Genomic DNA, 9,256 nt, shown 5'->3' with positions numbered 1-9,256 from the left:
TCAAGTGGACTTAAAGGGAAGGCACAATTTTCATAACTATTGAAGACTATTTCCCTTAATAGAATTTTCCTTTTCTACTTTTAGTATTTTGTTTACTATTTTTCTCTTGTCTTTTGTAAAATCAAACAAACTGTTGTTAAAAACACAGTTTGTCATTTTCCAGTTCATTTTTGTTTGACAGACATGAAAAACTTATTTATTTACTTGAAAGTGCATGTCGTGCTCATAAGCTTATCATGGTTCCTATGTGAGGTTCTAGGAATTAATATTGTAAATAGCAAAAGGTGTATTTTAATTTATAGTGCATTTGAGTTTGTGTATATGTACTACACATGCTCATGCTTTTTTAGTCTGTGATTATATTATTGTAATTTTCGATATTTAGTTTTGTGGTAATACACATAAGATTAGCATGGATTATAGTTTAAGCCGATTTTTGCTCTGCTTAGCTCTGTTCTGTAACAGATATTAGGACAGAATATTCTCTTCATCAGCTTTTTATCAAGTCAATTTTTAATTTCTTATCCACACATTTATTATACTGTATCCTAAACCATTTAATGTGGCCATGATGTATGTTGTAGATGTCATTTTAATTTGCTCATGGTTTACCTAGTGCGTAATCATACTACCTGTATCAAGACCTAGATGTTGTACTTTGTCATGAGTGTCATGGTGAAGGTTTTGGTGTTGAACAGCCCCACTACCAAATGTTATATACATGGTGATATTTATTGTATGCATAGCATCTCTTTACTAATCTAAAGTTGTATGTCCTAGGTATTTCTTTTCTCTTTATATATACATCCTTACTGCCATTTATCTTGTTCAGTTCTTGTGTGTATCCATTCTTTTATATTATCTCTCATTGCAATTACAGCTGCCTGGCAAGTGCTGTATGTATTTTGCAAATTTTTGTAAATTTGCAATTTGAAATAAAACCCTGTTCTTATTCATATTTGCATGTGTTTTTGTGTTTCCCCCTTAAAACCATTTCTTTCATCCTTTGAAGTATTACATGACAGGAAGGGTTTTCGGGCACACACACACACACGCACAGCCGCACGCGTGCGTACGGTGCAGTACAACTACAAACAGAAGGCAAGAGGCCTCCGTGCCGTGGGTCACATGTTGAGATTTCCACGGAAAGTGCAGCAGTCGTTATTCTTACTGGTCCTTCCCTGGTAGGGCCGATCGCCGAGGACGCCCGGCTGCACCCAGCTGTTCTGTGTCGGCCTGGTAGCCATAGTGACCGCCTCCTGCGCAGGACTGGCGTGGCGCCGCCGTACCACGTTCCAGAAAACTGCCATGAAAACTGTCGTGTGTAAGTCCGTATTTGCACTGCTACGTCGGAAATGTTCCACTCGTGTGTTATACTCTCGCTGCATGCCGGAGTAATGAATTAACTATATTCCTGTAATCATGAACACCGTAACTCAACATGTTTGGGGCGCAGTTTAATAAAGTCCCCTATTCCCTAAAACCACTGTAGTTCCGCACTGACTCAAGGTTGAAATCACCCGTTCGCGTGTCCTCCAGCGCAGAGGGCGCGGCAGGGCGAGGGCGAGGGCCCGCCTGACCTCCCCGAGGGGGGAGGACCAAGTCTGCCGCCATGGGGAAGGACACCAGGGACTCTGCCAGCAAACGGCGCCAGGGCCAGGATAAGAGCAGAGCGTTGCCGTCGCGACCGTCTCACGTGGACACTGGCCAGCAGCAGGCAGCCCCGACAGGAACAGGTGATGCAGGCCATATGCCACATGCCCTACGTCTTTCCCTAAAAAGAAAAAACAATGTTGGGGGTGGGGGTCTCTTGTAGACCCGGACTTTTCACAACTTCACAACACAACTCATCCAGAGCGGCTTTGCATCCCGAGGGTTGGGAATAGAAGCGAAGCGTGACCACAAAGTGAAAGGGGTCGCTGTCCACTGAACGTGTTAACATTATTTGCACCGTATGGAGAACCCTTACTCGACGGGTTTCAAAGACGACAAAAGAGAATTTTGAAACGTGACAACCTTTCCAAATGAGAAACGCGGCCAAAAAAAAGTTATTGTCAACGCACCTGTTGATAAAATGAAACCAGAGAATTAATTCAAGAGCTTCAATTTTAGGTGTGCAGTCCGGTCGTAGTCGGGTCCACTGCAGTGTTCGGGACTCGGATCCGGGTCTGCTGTCACCCTCCGTAGACGACGACGCGTCTGCAACGCATCCCAATGTGGGTCATACCATGCAAGAGCCCGCTAGCTGCTCTACACTCAGCGTCTCTAGTCGAGGTGGCTCTGCGACGACAATATCTGGAGTTGACGTCCGAGCCAGAGGTCCACACGCGAAGTTCACGTTCATACACTTCTCTCGTAAAATTTCGCATAATGACGAATCCGCGATTTACAGGACATCGTCGTCGGGGCAGCGGCAGTGGCGGTGCCTCTCTCGGTCCCGGGGATCAGCGCACCTTCAAGGAGGAAGTCCTCCTGGGACCCAGCGGCCCCCATTACAGCACGCATATCACTGACATCATGCTCAAGGCCATGAGCAAGGACACGGAGGACGGGCACCGCAGTGGGTCGCACGGGCCGTCGCTTCGCCTGAGTCAGGAGGCGTCCTCCCTGTGGCGGGCCTGCGGCAGCCTCGCCGGGAGTCTCGCCGGCAGTGGTCACGGTGCGCTTCCAGGCCGTTGGTGAGGTTGGCGGTGATGTGGGCCGTGAGTGCTGCTGACTGCAACCCCTGCCTGCGCAGACACGACGCGCTGGCGGCTCAACGACGACGAGCAGCAGGGCGGGCGCGACAACCCCGAGGCCCCGCGCGTGGAGCGCCTGCACCACCGGTGGGACTTCCACCGCCGCCATGTTGGCCCGATGTCATAGCGCTGCCTCGGTATCAAAGTGAAGTGAAGTATACCGTCTGTTCAGGAAGTCCCGCACAGACGAGCTGGGTGACTCGTCGACGCGCAACAGGACAAGGCGCCCGGCGGTCGGTTCCGTGTCTTCCGTCAGGTGGGGCTTAGCGAGTTCGTGGCCGGGCTGAAGTTAGGTGCCGTGCCCTATCCCCGCGCACCCTTCCGCTTTTCTCCGTTCACTGCCGTCTGACTGGGGCAGGCGGTGATGTCCAGGGCCCGGGACAGCCCGTTCACGGGGGTGGGCGCGCTGCAGGTGGGCATGGGCCTGTTGAGCGCGGACGCGAAGACGCTCCTCGAGGGCAAGAGGGCGAGGCTGTCCACCGTGGCGCTGGCACCCTGGGCTCTGAGCCCGCACCACCCTGCTCCGGCCGGCACAGCTACCACCAGCAGTGCAGGGGTCCAGACCGTCCAGACCTCGCCTAAGAACGTAAGGACAGCGACACGACCCGGCATCAATTCAATCAGTTTTGAGAGGTTTGCGGAATCCATCGAATAATGGGCATGCGGGCAACTCGCCCATTCGTGACGCGGAAGAGGTTTAGCGCGGTGCTCGAGCGCGCACCCGCATCCCCGTCCCCAGCTGACTTGCAGTGGCGACCTGTCCTTTTGTAGTCCTCTCGCGGCCTCGAGTCTGGCCGCACTGGAGGCCGCTCGTCTGCGCGCTCGTCCTCGACGCAGCAGCAGCAGGAGGACGTGGCCTCGCTCAGCCGCGGGCCCAGCTCGTGTCGCATCCACAGCCAGACGTGCAGCCAGGGCTCGGCCTCGAGGCCCTCCCGGCTGCGACCGCGCAGCATGCTGCCCCCAGCGGCGCCCCCACAGCCCGCCCCGCGGCGGCGCCTCGCCACCCCCGACGCCCCTGTCGCCTCCGCCGCCCCTACCGCACCCCCATGTCCCGCCGCCCTCAAGGCCTGCACCATGAGCACCACCTGTGAGCACGCCCGCTCGCCGGAGGTGGCTGCCCCGCGTGCGCCGCTGGTCGGGCTCGCGGCCTGGTTGTGGTCCGTGCCGGAGGACGCGCGCGCGCACCTGCACGACGCGCTGCACGCCGTGGCCGCGCTCATGGGGGAGCAGCAGGCCGCCGCCACGCAAGCCGAGGCGCGCGCCGAGCAGATCCAGGAGGAGCACTCGCCGCCCGAGAAGGACCGGCTCAGCCAGGCCGTGAGCCAGGCCGTCAGCCAGGCCATGAGTCGAGCCGTGAGCCAGGCGGTGGCGCTGCTGGGCGCGCACGAGCAGGAGCGGAAGGAGTGCTGCAAGGGCGTTGAGGTAAGTACGATGGGAGCGTCCCTCAAAGTGGCTGACGTTTGAGAGGGCTAACTGCCCCGAACGGTGCTGGCTGGGTCTACGGGGGCCGGTTTTTCGTTTGGCTATACTGTACTGCCACACAGGCGTGTATGTGGGTTGCCTACCTCGCCGTTTGCAGGCGGCGTACTAGTGCTGCGAGTAGGCAACGTATTTGCAGGCCTGTGAGCGCCAACAGCATATCTCCGCACAAACTGTAAAGTGTACTGCTAATTCCCCATCCAGGTGCCGGTGCCACCCAAGGCGCTGGAGACGCTCTTGTTGGCGACCGAGCGTTGTCCCGGATTGCAGAGCGTGTCGCCTTGGTCATCCAAGTCCATCGTCAATTTGGACAACGCCATCCTTACACTGGCGACACCATCCCTTTCCGTCAAGCGCCTCCACGAAAATCGACCCGAGTGCCCCTCTGTGCGGCCCTCTGCGCCCCTTTCGCTCGTCGCCCAGGACTCGACCGCTGCCCTCGCTGCCGCACCCCGCGCGGGCCCCGTGCGGCATCAGAGCTTGTCGCCAAACCCTCCCGCCGAGGCTCTCGGGCTCCGCGCGTCGCCCCCGAGCCTTGTTGTGTCAAGGCACTCGAGCGGACACTCCGGATGGAACAGGTAAAGAGTACTTATTATGTGAGTGGCATGGGAAAAGCTCCAGTCGTCATACAAAAACGGCATAGGAAGGATACTGCCTCTTACTGCCTATCGATGTCAACAGCGTGGACTCCGGCCCCTCTCCCTCGGCGCCCCCCGCGCCGCCCTGCCTGGCGGGCCTGGCTCCCCCCGCTGTGGACTTCGCTGGGGAGCGCCGCCCCGACTGGCCCCAGGAGTCTGCCCGGCCGCCCTGCCTGCCGCGCTCTACCGCGGCGTCCTCGGGACAGTCCGTGGGCCGCATCTCCGACCTGCCGCTCTGCCTCGTCCAGCCGCCGGTCTACACGGCGGGGCCCAGCAGCGCGCCCAGCGGTAGGCGCAAGTCTGAGTCCTAGGAAAGCTATCCTTTCTAGCTGAGTCTGAGGTGTCCTATGTCCAGCGGCTGAGTGTCTTAAATGGTCTAACCCAGTGATGTAGGCGACATAAGCCAGCCACCCATTGGACGCAACTTTCTGTCCTTGTTTCCGCATTCTGCACTGAGGATCAGTCATACGGGACTTCCAGTTCTTTTCACTAATACGATCTGGTTAGCCAGGAGGAGGTCCGCAGCAACAGTATGACCATAAACACAACACAAAAAGGACCTCACTTCGGCCTCTACTCCTCCCCTCGTAAAAAGAAATGCTCCAATGTACAATTAAATCGATAAACTGCTCGTAGATCTGGCGAGTGGGATTCTCGGTGACGAATCCAATACTGTCGAGGATTCAACAGCGGGCTCCGTAGGGACCATCGCACGCGTGAGCAGTCGTCCCTCACGCCACATCGGGGTGCTAGCTGTGCCAGGTACGAGGCCATCCACAGCCGAGAGCTGACGTCGCGCACCATAGTCACTCTGTCAGTATTTTTGTACTTGGTAGGCGCAGACGAGTCCATTGCCATCGTGCCCAAGGGGCCGCTGGAACTGGACCGGGTGGTGCTGGTCTCCGAGTCGCCCTGCACCTCCACCGGCCTGGTCATCACCGAGCAGGTCGACTCGCAGGACGAGGTCCTGGAGGCCCTGCTGGACCGACTGCCATCCGTAGGCAGCGCCGCCCTGGTCGCCATGGCGACAGAGGGGATGGCCACCGCGCTTGTGGACGAGGACGTGGACGAATCCGGGTCAGGGGCCGTAGTGGAGCGCGAGGACAACGTGGTCGAGGACCCGCCCACCATAACGTGCGAGTCCGTCAATTCGGAGGTGAGCCCCGCCCAGCTGGAATCAACCCCGCTTCCGGCCTGGCGGACAGCGTAAACGTTACGGCTGTACAGGTTTACGCGGTGGGGTGTGGGCGTATCGGCGCCCTGGGCTGTGCTCCTCTCCCGCCACAGCCTTGCCCGCTCCCGTGCCCGGTTGACGCGTCCTTCGAAGCTGGGAGAGACGCGGAGCACGGACTGGACCTCGCAACGGCAGGCACGGCGTTGGAGGTGGAGGCGCCGGGGCCCCGAGCACCAGCGGGGGCGGCGGGCGGGGGGGAGAGCAAGCCGCTGCTGGAGGCGCACTCGTCGCAGAACTTGGAGCCCAGCGACGTGCAGTCGATCGCCATCTGCACCGTGCTCGACCACCTCAACGCCCTCCTCGACAACTTCACGGTGTGTGTCGCTTCCGGGCCCCGCCCCGCTCGACTGCAAACGCCCCCGTAGCCCATCGGTACATCACCCTCGTACTGTCCCTGCAGGAACGCCCGGAAAACCGCCGACGCAGCCTGCTCGAGAAAGAGCTGGAGCGGAGACTCATGAAGATGCTGGACCGCACCCAGGCGCGGGTGCACGACCAGCTGGTTCCGACCGCCAGGAAGTTCGCCTGCAGCGTGTCCTACTGGATGGAGACGTACCTGCTGCGCGCCGAGGACAAGCTCGCGGCCCGCCAGTAGAGCGCTCGCTCCTCAAGCCGTCAGCCGTGGGAGCTCGCGCGGTCCGCCGCGGATCGCAACGGCCGCTCCGGCGCCCACGTTCAAACGAGCTCCTTCGCCCCGCGCCGCGGTGGCCTCGTGCCCTGGTTCAGCGCTCGTCCGCGTGGAGCAGCAGGGGCGAGCCGCGGAGATACTCCTCGCGCCGGGGAAGGCAAGGCAAGCAGGGGCCGTCGGCGGGAGCGCGCCCGGCTCGGCGGCGGCCTCGGGCTCGCGGCTCCCTCTCCAGGCGCGGGGCGGCGCGGGGCGGCGCGGGGCGGCGCGGGTCGCAATCCAACGCCGGCTGTGCGCCGGGCCGCCCATCCCCTCCATGACCCTCCCGGCCGCGCCTCACCTCACCTAACGTGGAGTTGTCAGTCGCAGCTGAGCCGCGGAGCAGCGCGGACAAAAGCCCAAGAAACACTCAACTCAAGACCAGCTTGCCGCGTCGTGCTGCACCCGGTTCCAGTTGACGCGCGCCGCGAGCGAGTCGCATGCACAGGACACCCGCGGCCGCACGCCGCCCCTCGCTCAGGATATAAAGGATTACGCCCGAGCAGCGAGAGTGTTTTTGTTGTTCTTCCCGTCCGAGTATCCTTCACGCTCGGCTCGCCGGTCCGTCTTGCCGCGGCCTGGACGAAAGGCGGCCACGCGCGATAACCCAGAGGCTTTGCCCTCATTGACATCGGTAAGTAGAGGCGCTGCGATAACGTCATTCCGCCGTCCAGTCTTGAGTCAGCCACACTTTGCCGACCGGGTCACATCGACCAAGGCTGCTGTACGGCCGTGTTCGCGACGTTTAAGTTTGACGGCGGGCTGGCTCAGCCGCGGTACCCGGCGTCGCCGTGAACCGGAGGCGCTGCTTGCCCGCCGTTCCCAAGCTGCTGCTGGCAGTGTTCGACCTCACCTGGTCCCTGCTGCTCGCCGAGTTGTTCGTCGTCCAGACCAGACAGACCTGTCAGCCCCGCGCCAAACACAGTCCTCGCCGGCTGCGGGCGGGTTGTGCGAGGTTAGCGGTGGGGTGCGGGCGAGCGCGGGCCGAGGGGAGCGGGAGCGGGCACGGGGGGCAGGGCAGCGCGCGGGTGCCATCACCGCCGCTGCCGCCGCACGCATGGCGCGCCTCATGGCCGTTGGGGAGAGAAGGATGTAACAATTGGCTCACGGTGACACCGCGGCGTGTTGCGCCCACACCTCGTCCCTCGTGGCCCTCTGGATTCGGTGGCAGTACCCGCCGCGCTGGACGTGGTCGCCCTGCCGCCCGAGCAACTCGTCGTGCGAGTCTGGTGCAGCCCGGACTGGCCTGCGGTGCGGCCCCGGCCCGCCCCATGTGGGCCGTGGTGGCCTGGTCGGGCGGGCCACGGCGCGCACGGAGCCTGGCGGAGCCGGCCGTCCAGAAGCTTCCCACGGGCGGCCGGGCCGCGGTCGTGCCCCCCGCCACGCACGCGAACACGAAGGCGCCGGGGGCGCGGGCCGCGCGGCCGGGATCGGCAGGGGAGAGTTTTACAACGCGCCACCGTTCGCAGAAATCGATGACACACACTTTTCCCGCTTATTTTATTGTCTCTGCGGTGTGGTGGGAACGGGTCACCGCTGATTTCTGTTCCCACCGCCTCACCGCACCGCGGCCCGATAGCCTCGTAGCTCGCGGCTGCACTTTCATCCCGGACAGACACACACTCCCGCCGAGAGCTGCGCGGTGGACAGCGCAACGCTTCACACCAAAACGTTAGCGCTGCTTGCTGTTTGTTTGCTTCATTTTGACTCCCCCGGCGCATGACCATAGGACTCGATTGGTCTCAGGCCGCCAATGTGTGTGTGGTCTGCGGATCCGGGGGTGCTACCGTTGTGGTATAGTATGGGACTGTCTGGTATGATGGGCAGCAGGGCAGCAGCATGGGACGGAGCACTCTAGGGCACTCCACAGACACAGGCCCCCCCCCCCCCCCCGCTCATGCATGGCATTGTCCTGGAGCAGCCTCCGTGTTGTCTCTCCTGCTCTATCACGAGTAAATGTCGCGCGCGTGTCTTTGTCCGCGCCGTCAGGTCGATGTCATCGCCGCCGCCGCCGCGTCGCCCTCATACTCGGCACGCGCGAGGTGTCGGCAGAGCAATGTCAGGATGCATGCCGCTCGCTAGTGCGCTGCGGTGCGACAGGATGGAGCGAACTTTAAAAGGCCGGCCGCGGTGACGTCATCCTTCCGCGGCCCGACCCCGGCCAGACACACCCGGAGCCACAAGCACGCTGACAAAGAATGCCCGCCCACAACAATCCCTAGGCGAGGTAAAGGGAGTAGAGTGCACCGGCGGAAGCTCATCCGGGGTTCACCGGAATACAAGTTCGAATGCATGGAACCGACCGTTGGCGCGGTGGCCACCCGCCCACCCGCACGCCGCCCTGCCACGGCACGGTTCGTACCGTGCGTAATACCAAACCTCAGGTAGAGCTGAGAAGAGAGTACAGCCACCTGGCCTCATCAGCTGGGGGAGGTGGGAGACGGACTTTTATTCGACAACAGGAAGGGCGGGGATTCTGGCGGAGGAAAAGAAAGGAGGGGGG

At 60.6% G+C, this 9,256-nt stretch overlaps 2 protein-coding genes across 3 annotated transcripts in view; both read left to right on the top strand.

The window, feature by feature from the left end:
* The first annotated feature begins 3,425 nt into the window (after positions 1 to 3,425).
* LOC113201721 (uncharacterized) lies at positions 3,426 to 6,684 on the top strand. Its single transcript, XM_052269198.1, has 6 exons — positions 3,426 to 4,160; positions 4,422 to 4,795; positions 5,363 to 5,442; positions 5,492 to 5,617; positions 5,692 to 6,061; positions 6,516 to 6,684. The coding sequence occupies exons 1-6, from the start codon at positions 3,690 to 3,692 to the stop codon at positions 6,682 to 6,684; spliced, it is 1,590 nt and encodes a 529-aa protein (XP_052125158.1). The 5' UTR covers positions 3,426 to 3,689.
* A 356-nt stretch (positions 6,685 to 7,040) lies between these two features.
* The window catches only part of LOC113201729 (tumor necrosis factor alpha-induced protein 8-like protein), a 9,023-nt gene continuing 6,807 nt past the window's right edge, over positions 7,041 to 9,256 (top strand). The window contains exon 1 of one of the 2 annotated variants that reach the window (XM_052269201.1): positions 7,041 to 7,387. The gene's annotated coding sequence lies outside the window, so the exon portion shown is untranslated. The remainder of the gene's footprint in view (positions 7,388 to 9,256) is intronic. The other variant, XM_026415609.2, reaches the window with a different exon arrangement.

The sequence above is a fragment of the Frankliniella occidentalis genome, unplaced genomic scaffold, assembly GCF_000697945.3.
Source record: "Frankliniella occidentalis isolate FOCC.00 unplaced genomic scaffold, Focc_3.1 Scaffold85, whole genome shotgun sequence".
Lineage (NCBI taxonomy): Eukaryota > Metazoa > Arthropoda > Insecta > Thysanoptera > Thripidae > Frankliniella > Frankliniella occidentalis.
This window is presented reverse-complemented; position numbering and strand designations above follow the sequence as displayed.

What these genes read in the sequence shown, in the direction of transcription:
- LOC113201721 (XM_052269198.1), top strand. Translation starts at nt 3,690, where the DNA reads ATGCTGCCCCCAGCGGCGCCCCCACAGCCCGCCCCGCGGCGGCGCCTC. An exon ending in AGTGCTGCAAGGGCGTTGAG is followed by an intron (nt 4,161 to 4,421) that starts GTAAGTACGATG and finishes TTCCCCATCCAG; the next exon opens with GTGCCGGTGCCACCCAAGGC. An exon ending in CGGGGTGCTAGCTGTGCCAG is followed by an intron (nt 5,618 to 5,691) that starts GTACGAGGCCAT and finishes TGTACTTGGTAG; the next exon opens with GCGCAGACGAGTCCATTGCC.